The 13,047-nt window shown below is 48.3% G+C and overlaps 1 protein-coding gene across 6 annotated transcripts in view; it reads left to right on the forward strand.

The window, feature by feature from the left end:
• The window catches only part of LOC138110569 (gamma-aminobutyric acid receptor subunit beta-4), a 54,248-nt gene extending 42,209 nt beyond the window's left edge, over nucleotides 1-12,039 (forward strand). For 4 of the 6 annotated variants that reach the window (XM_069015632.1, XM_069015636.1, XM_069015633.1 and 1 more), the window contains exons 4-8: nucleotides 1,323-1,405; nucleotides 5,419-5,556; nucleotides 6,987-7,139; nucleotides 9,787-10,043; nucleotides 11,549-12,039. In XM_069015632.1, coding sequence (XP_068871733.1) covers nucleotides 1,323-1,405; nucleotides 5,419-5,556; nucleotides 6,987-7,139; nucleotides 9,787-10,043; nucleotides 11,549-11,926 — 1,009 coding nt within the window. In that variant the 3' untranslated portion in view covers nucleotides 11,927-12,039. The remainder of the gene's footprint in view (nucleotides 1-1,322; nucleotides 1,406-5,418; nucleotides 5,557-6,986; nucleotides 7,140-9,786; nucleotides 10,044-11,548) is intronic. The other 2 variants (XM_069015635.1, XM_069015637.1) reach the window with 2 other exon arrangements.
• The last annotated feature ends 1,008 nt before the right edge of the window (nucleotides 12,040-13,047 follow it).

The raw sequence follows: 13,047 nt of genomic DNA on the forward strand, positions 1-13,047 counted from the left end.
CCAGCTTCACCCATAATCTCCCCTTTTCTGGTCTCTTTTTCTACCATTGATGGTTTTTTACTTTTTTTTTTCCCTTCTCTTTCACTGCTTCGCCATCTCATCCTCCCTGCTTTCTTGTTTTCCTTTTTTTTTTCCTCGCCTTTCTCTCTCCCAGGCCACAGGGCTCAGAAGATAAAGCTTTCTAGTTAACAGTTCACTGGTTATGCCTACATAGTAAAAAAAAAAAAAAAAAAAAAAAAAAAAAGTGTAGCTTGATTAATGCCTTCCAGATGGTTAATTGAAAAAATAGGGGGAGAATGCAGCAATCTCCCCCCCGCCCCTCCAGCACTCTGCACACATCCATCGCACGGGAAGAAGACTGCATTAAAGGGTGAGGGGAGCAATATATTTGAGAAATAGGGGCAGCGCTGTTGCCGTGCTGAGGAGTTAACTCAATCCCTGCCTCATGCCCTCATCTATCCCACCCCAAAATCCCCCACCCCAGAGATGTAAAATGTTCCTTACAACGTGTAACACACGCAGACCCCGCTGGCAGCCTCGGCTGAACCTCAGCACGGGCACCGCGCTGCTCCGAGTCCTCCCCGTGCTCCAACGCCCCCCAAAGCAGCACCCACCCTCATCCTCTCCCCGTGTTCACTTTTTGGGGGATGCACACGCACCCACACACACGCCCCACGTGTCTTCGATGGCCACGCCATCGTTTGCGCACGAGTGGCTCCGTTACCGGGGCCGGGCAGCGGGAGGGCTCTGCCAGAGGGCTCTGGGCTTTTGGGTTTGGCCAAAGTGGGCAAGATGGAGGGGCATGAGGATGGGGGGGAGCTGTAATTAGGGGGTTTGGAGCAACTCGTGAGGGGAGGGGGGTGATAACGTGGTCAGCAATAGGTCACTGCTGGGTGATTGGATCAATCCATCCTCAGCCTCACGGACACGTGCGGGCTGTCTCCCTGTTCCACGCTGGCAGCCTCGCCTCTTCCCCCCCAAGCCGGAGCTGTGCCCGGGTTCTTTGTCTCTCTCAAGGCAGAGACAGAGGAGGAACGCAGCTCGCTCCCCACCCCGTTAATAGAGATGCTGCCTTGCTGACGTGAGTCACGGAGGGTTTGTGCCGTGCCAGTGGGGGTGAGCCGCATCAGCCCCCCGCCCTGCACACCTCCCACCCTGGATCTCCCTGGTTTCCAGGGAAACAGCGGCCCCAAATGCTGCCTGACTTTCACTTCTGCCTTTCATTTCTCCTTTTATTTTTTTTTTCTTTGATAAGAGAAAAGCAGACACAACTGATTTTTTTTAAACTACTGTTTTTTCTTTTGTCTCTCTTCCCCTTTCAGGATCACCACCACGGCCGCCTGCATGATGGACCTGCGCAGGTACCCCCTGGACCAGCAGAACTGCACGCTGGAGATCGAGAGCTGTGCGTATGCCTCGGGCACATCGCTTGCCACGCGGTGCCACCTGATGCCACCCGCCCTGGCCACAGCTTCCTGCTCGTGGGATGCCTCCCAGGGGTGCTACAGCACCAGGCTCCATCACCCTGAGGGCACCTCACGGGGGAAATTCCCAGGAAAACAGAGCTCTAGCAGCAGGCTGGGCATTAAGATCAGTCTCAGGAGGGTGGTGGAAGGCTCCCTTAGCCTTGAGGAAGCCCTGGGAAGCTGTCCTCACTCGTGGCTGGCTCCACTCTGTGTGGGAGGTGGCACCCAAGCCCTCCCACCGTCCTTCCCCGCCTGGATGTTCCCTGGATTCCTATGGAAATCCTCTTCCAGCTGTGCTGGCAGAGCAGGTCCGGCTCTCCCTCATAAAAATGCACTGCAGTGTCCCTCCAGGGCTGGGCCAGAGCAGCAGAGCTCCCAGCAGAGCTGATGCAGCCTCGCTGGTGATTATCAGGGAATTGCTCTTTCCATCAGGGAGATCCCACAGCACCCATGGCTGGGGAGCTGCTGGCCCCACCCCGCCTGGGTCCCGGGATGTGCGGGGTAACGGGATGGGAATGAGGTGCTGCTGGAGGCACGAATGGCAGATTGTCATTTTTCTGCCACTCCTCAGCAGCTTGAGAATAGCTTACAGTAGAACCAAGGAAACAGAAGGCAGGGAATTACCCACAGTTCCCCGTGTTGCGATTTTGCTCTTAATGGGTCATGTCAAGCCAATTTGTTCATCAGAGCTACGTTTCCTCACAATATTCCAAAGGCCCAGGCAGAGTTGAAGAGATCCAATTGTTTCCTTCCTCAGAGCTTTTGTCTTTCATGCACTTGCACGGTCGAAATCTGCAGGGCTCCATTTTCTTTGCTTCCACACAACTCTGGAATATCAGTCCTTTTAGGGCTGGATTATAGAACCAAAGTATTTTAAAGCACAAAATCAAGCCAAACCTCAGAGAGAAAAAGCCCTTTTCTGATGCAGGAGTGCTGGGTTTGGGAAGCAGCAGAAGGCATATGGGGTCCCCTGCCCCACAGCAGCTCGGGGCTCTTACCTGTATGAGATAAGCACTGCCTGTTGATCCCATCCCTCCACCCCAAAAATAACCCTCACCACGTATACCCCTGCCTGTCTGTGTGCCAGGATCCAACAAAAACCTGATGAGGCAGGCTACAAACAGGCTGCTAATCTGACATTTTAAGACGTCACATCAATACTTTTCGATATTTCAGATGGAAATGAGTTGCCTTTGTGAAAGTTTGTTTACTTTTTAGAAGTAAAATGGAAATTTGGTTTTCTCTTTAAAGCTAGAAATCAAAGCAAAGCATTTATTTTTAGACCGAGCAACCTTTCCCTTTAGAAACACTTTTAAAAAATGGCTTCATGAAAAACATGCTCGATTTCATATTGCATAATGCCATGATAAAAAAATAAAAATACAAAAATTGGTACCCAACACCAGCAGGTCATAGAATAAATGGAATAGAACCAGTTAACTGTGAGATCTCCTAAAATTAGTTACCGTAATTTGACATTTTCATTGCTGATCAGGAAGTAAATTTGAAGTCACTGCTGTTAAATTTGTGGATGATGAAGATAGCAGCGTGCGGAGCTTTGCTCGCTACGCATTTGAATCCTTCCCAATCTGAATCCATCCGGAAGGGGTTTGAACGCAGCCAAATGCAGAGCTCTGTGCCTGTGTGTGGGATTGCAGGGCCATCCCGAGGGGCCTGGACCCACACGGGGAGGTGAGGAAGGGGTGGCAGCCCTGGGCAGGGCAGCTGGAGGTTCTGTGGCTCTGACAGAATGGGCTGGAGCGAGCCCTGTTATATAAACCAGGGGAGCCGTGAGTCAGAGCTCGGAACTGATTGGCCTCTGAACATGTCACTGAGATGGGGAAAGGGGCTCTGTCTATGTTTGGGTTCCAAAACTTAGGGAGGATGCTGAGGAGTCGGAAGAGGCTGAGGAAAGATGCTAAAAAGCAGTTCAAGGGCTGGGGCAGATGTGCAGTGGGAAACCTCAATAGCTCAGTCTGGTTTGTTTACTGCAAAGGAGGTGGAGAGGTGAATTGTTTACAGGCTGGGTGCACCTCTGCAGAGGGGGAGCACTGGGGGGAAAGGGCTCGGGAACCTCCTGGAGACATTGGGAACAGCCACGGGAGCCTGGGAGTCTGAGCCAGATGAATTCAAATGTGAAATCGTTCTCAATGTTTCTGAGCCGTGAGGGCGTCGGAGCTGCTGGAACCAGCTACCAGCAGGAGTGGGGGGGGACTTGGATGTTTCTTACATCCAAGAACGTGGGGTTCCAGCCCCGGGGCTGAGTGATGCAAACAACAGGTCCTGTGCACGAAGCTGGGGCGTGAGGAGGATGACCCAAGAGTCCTGAAACCCTCTAGGCTCGAAGGTGTGAGGGCTTTACCGCTCTGGGAGCAGGAATATGCCAGCTGGGGGAGGAGGTGGAGCCCTGGCTTAGCTGATTTCCATCAGAAGCAGATGTGGCATGGCATTTGGAAGACTGGGTTTATATGTTAGCACCCATGAATAAACGCAGTAATGACTGAGAGTGCAGGATGTGGGCTCGGAGACTGCACAGTCATCAAATAATTCAGTTTGGGAAGAGACCTCAGGGTGTCTCTAGTCCAGCCTGCAGCTCAAAGCAGGGTCAGCTCTGAGATCAGACCAGACTGCTGAGCTCTTTGTCCACTCAGCAGCTTCAGGATGACACTGGCCTCAAAGGTTCATCTCTGCTCTGGGCTAACCCTTAGCCCCCAAAGCAGGAGGAGAAGAATTTCTCCTCCGTGGTGCATTCAACAGCTCTTCATTGCCCTGATGCCACTGATGCCCTGGTGCTGGGTTTGGTGGCACTCTCCTGAGTGGCTGGGAGCCTTGCATGGAAAGCCAGCTGCCTGTGCTGCGAGGGTGGGTGCCTAAGGCAGGCTGCTGTGCTGCAGTGCAGGTGCTGAGCACGAGCTGTCTGTGGGCACAGGTGAGGCTCACGCTCTCAAGGCAGCCTTGCCCCGAGCTGTACCAAAGCCTGGCCATATCTTACTGCTCCCGTGAAGCTTTACTTAGAATCTGAGGCCACCCTTGTGCAGCAACAGCCAAAGGGCTTCAAAACACACAAGCACTGTTAATTTTCAAGGTGTGATGAATCCTTGCCACAAGGGAAGGGCAGGGCAGGGCTGTGAGCGTCGCAGTGGTGGGTGAGGGGTTTCGTGGTTTCATCCCCTGGGCCTCATTCCCCACGAGTCCAGAGCACTTGGGGGTCTCATTTGCAGCCCGTGCAGCCCTGTCTGTCTGGGGTTAAAGCAGGAAACTGCACCCTTGGCTGAGTTAACAAGCCCATTACCCTGAAATGTGAGGGATGAATATTTGTTATGAGTCTGCTTCCTTTTCCCCTCTTCTCTCATTACTGCTCTTCTCAGCCAGCTCTTGGTAGAAGCAGCCCCCAGCCTCAGAGACTCTGTTCACTTCTTGGATCTGAATTTTGACTGAGAGTACTTAGAAAAGGGAGGTGCTCTGGTTGTCAAAGTTCTTTTCAACTGCTGCTGGAGATCTTTTCCTCTCTGGGAATTTTTAATACTGAGCTGCCCTGTTTACCCAGTCCCACCAGTCTGCACTGTGTGGTCTCCCCCTCCTGGTAAAAGGAGGCAGTTTTTGAAAAGCAAAATGCCGTGTTTGGTCCATTTGACAGAGGCTTCTGGTGCTCAAGTCCCTGTCATGTCAGCCATGGAGATTATGTAGTGCAAGTCAAGGCTAGCTGGGCCACACCTCGCCTTTTTCCCCTGAATTCTAGCCAGAAGTGGGAGTTCTGGCCAATTTTTCCTGTTCTCCTGAGGACTGTACTGCCAAGCTCAGCTGAAGAAGGAAAGTACATCAGCAGAGAGAGGCTAGGCTCGGTGTGGGCTTTCCTTTGGGTCCTTTTCCAGATCACCTTAGTGCAAATGGAGGTGTCACCTGGTCCAGCTTGTGAGCTCAGCTCTCCCTGTGTGCTCCTTCCTCCCTGCAGATGGTTACACGGTGGATGACATTGTCTTCTTCTGGCAAGGGAACGACTCTGCTGTCACGGGGATGGAGGTGCTGGAGCTGCCCCAGTTCACCATCATCGAGCAGAGGCTGGTCAGCAGGGAGGTGGTCTTCACCACCGGTGAGTCTGGTGAAGGGCTGCGTGCAATGGGCAAAGCTGCTGCTGATCCACTGGCTGTCCCTCTGATTCACATGCTGGGGCACTAACTTAGGATCTAGGCTTCAGCTTGGGGTTCCTCTAAGAAAAAGGTGAAAGGTGTCTTCTGCACCCACCAGCTTTGCTTTTTTTTTTTTTTTTTTGTCTGCTTCTCTTCAAAGACTTTCAGGATCATTTTCTTTGCTGCAATTATTTCAATTTCTTAGTCAAAATAATGACTGAGCTCAGAACCTCTTTAGAAGGTTCTCAGCTTTCATCTACTTTTTATGTGGTTCACATCTGGGTCTCAAAGCTAATGTAGGTGCAATAGTAAGGAGAAAATATATCCACTGGGAAGCAAGTGGGCTATGAAATGATGCCAACCCACCTGCACATGGCAATAAAAAGATTTGGAGAGAATACCTGGGACCACTCAGATACTGCCAGCTGGAAAGTTGGAGGGGGTTGGATTTTGGTTGCTGTCTTCACTTTGATCTGAGGTGGAGGTCACTGCCAAAACAGCACAGCACACACCTGTCAAAAATAGACTGGTGAAATACTGTGTTCAAGCCATACAAGTGGCCAACAGTGGTGAGGGAACAATCCCTCCTTTATCCCAGTCTACATCCTTGATGGCTAAAAACTGTTCTTTTCTTGTTACTTATCTGCCAGCCAGGATTACACCCATGTTTCAGGCTCCTGTGCTGCCTAAGGGACAGAGGTGGGAAGGAGGAATGACTTGGACTTTGTCTCATAGCAATGAAAGAGGCACTGCTTTGTCCCTGTCAAAATTAGCCTGCTCCAGTGGAAGGACTGTAAAAGTACTTATTGTCCTCACTATCCTCATTAGGTTTGCTAAAAGATTAGGAGGAAGTTGCAATAACTTGAAAATAATAAAAAAGAGACCTTCAGATTAACTAACAGTACTCTATTTGCATATGAATTTGCCCAGTCTGACCATAACCCATTTTTAGAACAGCATGGGAAAAATATGATTCAGATCTTCATTGCTGTTTGGAGGCAGAGCTGGCACAGGAAACATTGGAAAATCATCTCATGGCACCCAGATATAGGTTAAAGTCTCCTGTGTAAGCCTCCATCATATTGGCTGGCACCATAATAGCAATTCCAGCACTGAACAGCCATTCTCCCACGATGGCTGATATAATAATGTGACTTATGTAGAGTTTCCATTCTTCTTAATACTCTGGGACAGCTGAGCAGATTCTGAAGAGACCCCTTTCAAAATCCGATGAGTCTGCAAAACCAGCTGCAGAAAACAGGAGATTTCTCATTATTCCTGCCTCTCGAGAACATTTTCCAAGTAAAATTTCAGTTCCTGACCTAAGCTCTTAGCACAAATGCAGCCTTGCCCTCCTCTCAAACCCCATCCTCCTTTAATGTCTCACTGGCAGGTTCGTATCTGCGCCTATCCCTGAGTTTCCGGATTAAGAGGAACATTGGTTACTTCATCCTGCAGACCTACATGCCATCCATCCTCATCACCATCCTGTCCTGGGTCTCCTTCTGGATCAATTATGATGCTTCTGCTGCACGAGTGGCACTGGGTATGGAATTTTTTTCATTGTATTTTGGAGGTGTTTTCTTGAGGGAGATCAGCTGTAACGAGGAAAATCCCTTTTCTTTATGAGGTAGCAATTAAGCAAGTCTGTCAAAGTTGTCATCCCAAATGGACATTACTTTGTTTCTGAGAACAAACTTTAAATTTTCAGTCAGAAGAGTTACATTTTTTTGGTTGGTTGGTTGGTTGGTTGGTTGGTTATTAGTACTTCCCAGACTGGAGTCTGTTTTATTTGAATCAGTGAAAAGTCCTACCAAAATTTTTCTGGGTGTGAGTTTAAACTCTCTAAACAAAAATATAAATTTTCTCAGGTACGTGAGGCCCTGACATGCCATGAGTTCCTCCACTCTGGTTTGCACTGGTTTTCTTAAGAAGAGATATCTGGGCACCTCTTGGTCAACAGGTGTGCCAGGAGGGGTCAGTTGGGTGATAAATTCTGAGGTTGAGTGGCCAAAGAGTTGTATGGGAATGGTTAAAAGATGAAAGAAATAAAGTTAGGGGCATTGCACATTTTCCTGATAGTTCAGGCCCCATACAGACACTCTCTGCAGCTTCATGGCCAAGGCAAATGTGGGACAGTAGTTAAAGTCCAAGTTCTTCTTTGGCTCATGCTCCCTTAAATAGGAATGTTTTCCTATAAGAGGGGGAAAAAATGAGGTCTTTTAAGCAACAGAAGGGAAGTGGGGGTGGATGGCAGATGAGGGTTTTGAAGGAGGAGCACGAGAAAGGGGGGATGGCTGGCGTATGAGAATGGGGCTGTGCAACATGAGGGAAATTTCAGAGGCAATAGGAGAGGTAAGGAGAGAGCAGGGCTGGATCTGTGAGTGAGACAAGGCTCAGAGAGGCAGTGCAGCTGGGTCTGACAGCAAAGGCTGGGGGCTCCAAGTAGCTCTAGGAGAAAGAACTTGAGAAGACTCAGAGGAGGGGTGGGTTGAACAAAGATATAAAACAGGTAATTTGGCTGTGCTTGCTTGGGGAGGCTGGAGCAGAGAGATAGGGAGGGAAGAAGAAGAACTTGGTAAATTAAAAGGTTAAGTTGCATTGACAGGAGCCATAATCAGAGAGAGGAGAATAAGAAACATTGGGAAAGCCCAAGCAAAAGGGTGGAGGTGAGATGCACAGCTGTTGAATTTCTGCTGACATCTGGACTCAAAGGAGAAGACAGAAGAAAAACACTCTAGATCAGAACTGCAACAGCTCTCCCTAAACTATTCCTGACAGTTCTCTAACTTATCCTTAAAAAGCTCTAAAAAAATAAACTCCACAGCCTCCTCTGGTCACTTTATATCCAGATTTACCTGCTCCTACAGTCAAAAAGCTCCTCTTTGCCTCTGCCCTAAGTCTCTATTGCAATTTGTCCAGTTCTTAATGGACACATGGAGAACATTCTATTCTCCCTTTCTTTGCCTCAGATTTCTGTAGATTTAGACTACTGCCTAAATATAGACCATATTGTGTGTACATAAACATATCTCCCTTCTGTTTACCCAACTGAAGGCTAATAGTTCTTTCAGTCTTTTATCAGGAATGACACTAAAGACACAACAAGGGTGAAGGGGAAGCAGGACAAGCAAAGGTTCAGGGTGCACAAAGAGCTTTGAGAGCCATCGCTGTAGAGGTGGGGCTGAAACCACAGGAGAAAATTAAGGTCATGGAGATTATTAGAGCTGCCACCAGAGAGATGAGGAGTAAAAAGAAGAAAAGAAGATCAGCAAGGTAGTAAGAATAGCTAGAGAAGCAGAGGAAGACTAGGTTGAAGAGGAAGAGTTACCACCCCCAAAAGAAGTATGAAGGTTCATTGCCATCTTTTTGGAGCTGGCAGAAAACTGTCAAAGAGGCAGGTCTGAGGCCACTCTGACAGTCCAGAGAAGGGAAGAGTCTGAGAAGAAGCTGAAGAAGAGATCTGAAGCTGTGAGAGTAATCATAGTGAATCAGGCTTCTGGAACTGAGTAGATGGGGACAAAAGTGTTCACAAAATGCTTATTTAAGATGCAAGAAATGTGAGGAGGCCTAAAAAGGAGAGTGTGAGAACCATGGGAGGAATGTGTACAAGTGATAATTGATGTAATGAATGGTAAAGCTGGTGAGAGGAAGGTGGGAACTGATGGGGTCAAGGACAGAAGCCTACGAGGCAGGCAAAAAAAAAAAAGAGAGTGCCATGAAGAGGAAATCTCTTTGCTCTTTCTCCACTTCATGGCATTGGGAAGACATGGCAGGTTATAAACTCATGCCAAGATGCTGAAGCATTCAGTAGCACACAGTGAAGCCTGATGAGTTCATGAAGGAGAAAAAAGGGAGGTGAAGAGGGTAAAAAAGACAAACTGAGTATTTCCTACCACAATGAGAGAAAGAGGGAAGATCAGGGGGACTTAAAGAAACAAAGTCCAGAGGATGCTGATCCCCATCATGCTGATGATACTTAGACATTTTCTCCCACTGTTTGCTGCTGGTTCATTTTCTGCACCAATTTGTACCGGGCATGCAGGCTTAGAATAATGACAGTTTCCTTCCCAGTTGCACTGCTCCCATCCCTCCTGAGGCTGTCCAGCTGGAAGGAGGGATGTGGGAGCCGAGAATGGCATCTCAGGAAACCATCCCACATTGGTAACAGAGCACCTGCCCTCTCCTGACAGGGGTCACCACGGTGCTTACCATGACAACCATCAACACCCACCTGCGGGAGACTCTCCCCAAGATCCCCTACGTCAAGGCTATTGATGTTTATCTCATGGGCTGCTTCGTCTTCGTGTTCCTGGCACTCCTGGAATATGCTTTTGTCAACTACATATTCTTCGGGCGAGGGCCCCGGCAGCAGAAGAAGCAGAGCGAGCGCATCAGCAAGGCCAACAACGAGCGCCACCGCTACGAGGAGAAGAGGGTGAGAGAGCAGGTTTGTCCTCTCCTTTTGTTGTGGCAGGAGGATTCAGGCTCTCCACTGGGTGAGCTGAGGAGCAGCCTTTGTGCTCATCACAAGAGATGAACCCCAGTTTCCCTTGTCTGGTGATTACTGGGAATTTTTCGTCCTTGTTCATTTTGTCATCATCCTCTAACCAGTCTCATCAGAAATCTCTTGCGTGGGGTAGGTGTACCCAAATGTCCCTCAGTGGCCTTTGGTCCTCCTGCGTTGGCAGAATCACACTTCCCCCACTCAAATTTTGCTGCAAGCACAGGTGGCTGCTCCTTCTACCCCAGCAGCAGTGGGCAACCCTCAAATGCAGCATGTTCAGAGCTCACAAATGACCCCATCACGGGTATTGTCACCAAACTCTGGGGAGGAAAAGAAACACTCCAACACCATCTTTTAAGTATTAACGAGTCAGGCATTACTTTATTCTGGCCAGGATGTGCAGTGGAAATCATTTCAACCCCATGTGATTCTTTACTGGAATATTCACATATTTATATATTAAAAAAACCGAATTTTCATTCATTGGTTCTGCATTACACAATTCTTAATATTTGATCTCCTATTTGTTATTGATCCCTTCACCTTCAATGCTATTTTTGGTCCTTGTTCTTTGGCTCTCTTATCAATCTTTTCCCAGACTGGGTATCTCCAATCCTGCTGGGGGGTTAATATCTGTCAACATCTGTTTATCTCCTCTGTATCTTCTGGCCACTCCCAATCTGTATATGTTCAACTCTCAGAGTTTAGGAATCTTCTTTTGGTTGATTGAGGCCACACCCAGTGAAACTCAAACCCTCGGTGGACAGAATCTTTTAAAGGGAAACCTCCATTTCCCTCCTCCTTGGCAAAGGCGAACCGACCCATGACTGAAGTCACTTTAAACATTTCAGAAGTTATATAATTCCCAACAGTATTGTTACCCAGAAGTGTGGAAGGTATCTTTCAGCTTTATACCGGCTAAGCTAGTATTTTAATGCCTTAGAAAGCCTCGAGCAGCCTAGAGAGGCAGCACGGGCAATCTGGCACTTTAGTAGCTCTAAAATCGGTACCTGTATCAGCTGCAGAGCAAATACCATCAGCAGAAGCAAAGAGGGAGAAATGTAGCTCCCTGCCCGCTCAATTCCCTGCAGGTAGAAGCTTTCAAATGAGAGAGACAACCAGAGATGTTCACAGGAAGAAAGCTGAGCTGAGAGAGAGTGGGGCCTCCCTCGACCATCTTTTATTCGGAGAAGGGGAAAGGGGAGGACTGGGGGCAGGCCCGGGGTGAGCGGCCAATCAGACACTGCTAAAGAGTCTGAGTTACATTTGGTTTTGCCCGCTTGGAACAAAGGAGCTTGGAGCACATGGCAGGAGCATGTGTCTTTGGGAGGGGGAGGGGAAGCTCAGAACAGGCAGCAACACAGAAGTCCCTTCAGAATCACCCCTGACGGTGTGTGCGTCCTGCCCAGATCACCCCACTACCTCTGTGTCCGTGTTCCCCGTTCCAGGTTGACCCTTACGGTAACATCCTCCTCAGCACTCTGGAGATGAACAACGAGCTGCTGGCCACGGACATGATGAGCAGCGTGGGCGACTCTCGAAACTCTGTCATGTCCTTCGAAGGCTCAGGAATCCAGTTCCGCAAGCCGCTGGCCTCTCGGGATGGCTTTGGCCACCACCCCACCCTAGACCGCCACGTCCCGCTGACCCACCACGCTGCCGCCCGCAACCGCGCCAACTGCCGCCTGCGCCGGCGGTCGTCCAAGCTGAAGCTCAAAATCCCAGACCTGACAGACGTCAGCACCATTGACAAGTGGTCACGGATCATTTTTCCAATCACTTTTGGATTCTTCAACCTTGTTTACTGGTTGTACTATGTAAATTGATGCCTGCGGCCTCTGAGAGAGATAATAGGGACAGACACTCAGACAATGACAACACAGGAGTGTTGTGGTCTTTTGGGTTTGGGTTTTACTCTTTACTATCATTGTCATTTATTCCTATGGTTCATTAGATTTATTCTAAGCTTACTCTTCTCTTTTCAGCACATGTAGAACCACGGAGTGTGGGGTGGGGTAAAGGGAGAGAAAGGTACGGGAGGGGGTTTGGTTTCAGGGAGGGATGTGTTCGTCCTGATTTTGGTTTCCTGCTGAAGGACTTAAACCATTGTAAAAAAACAAAAAAAAACCAAAAAAAAACCAACAAAAAAACCAACAAAAACCAACAAAAAACAGAAAGAAAAAAAAGGAAAAAAAAGACGGAAAAAAAAAGAAAAAACACACAAAAAAAACCCCAAAACTGAGAAAAGTTAAAAAAAAAAAAAAAGAGGGGGGAGATTTAAAGAAATTGAGTTAACAACTGGTGGGGGCGATAGGTTACTTTGGCTGTGCTCACTAATGCTCTATCCTCACTTCCATTTCACTACTGAATTTCATCTTTCACTTTTCAGTCTTATTATATATTTTTTAATCTTTCTTCTGTCACTGCTCTTAACCCCTTCACGTTTATTCTTTCATGGATTCATGAGATGATGGGGTTTCATTCTCACACTATGAGATTTTTCTTTTCTTTTTCTCTCTCTCCCTCTCTCTTGCTTACAAGCCTAAAAGAATCTTTTAAACCAACAAATAAAAAGAATATTTATTTTGGAAGAGCTGGGAAGGGGGGGGGAGGACGAGGCAATTATTTGGGAGGGAAGGGGCAACGTGGGGTTATGGGAGGGGGGGAGGAGGGAACTTATCAAAACCAAGGCACATTTGCAAGATGCCTTTTTCCACCTTCAGGAGTTTGCAAGCTGTTTTTCCTGTGTGAATGTGCGTGTGTGGAGCATCTGTGTGTGTGTGTGGGCACGTGTGTCCATGGATGTGTGTGTGCAAGCATGTTTTCTGGGGAGGGGGGCTGGGGAGGGGGGTTTTGTAATATCTTTTGTAGAAAGAGAACACAGATGACATTTAACTGGCAGTGTGTTTTGAGGGGGGGGAATAGCAGGGGTTTGTTTGCTCATTGC

The sequence above is a fragment of the Aphelocoma coerulescens genome, chromosome 4A, assembly GCF_041296385.1.
Source record: "Aphelocoma coerulescens isolate FSJ_1873_10779 chromosome 4A, UR_Acoe_1.0, whole genome shotgun sequence".
Taxonomy (NCBI): Eukaryota; Metazoa; Chordata; class Aves; order Passeriformes; family Corvidae; genus Aphelocoma; species Aphelocoma coerulescens.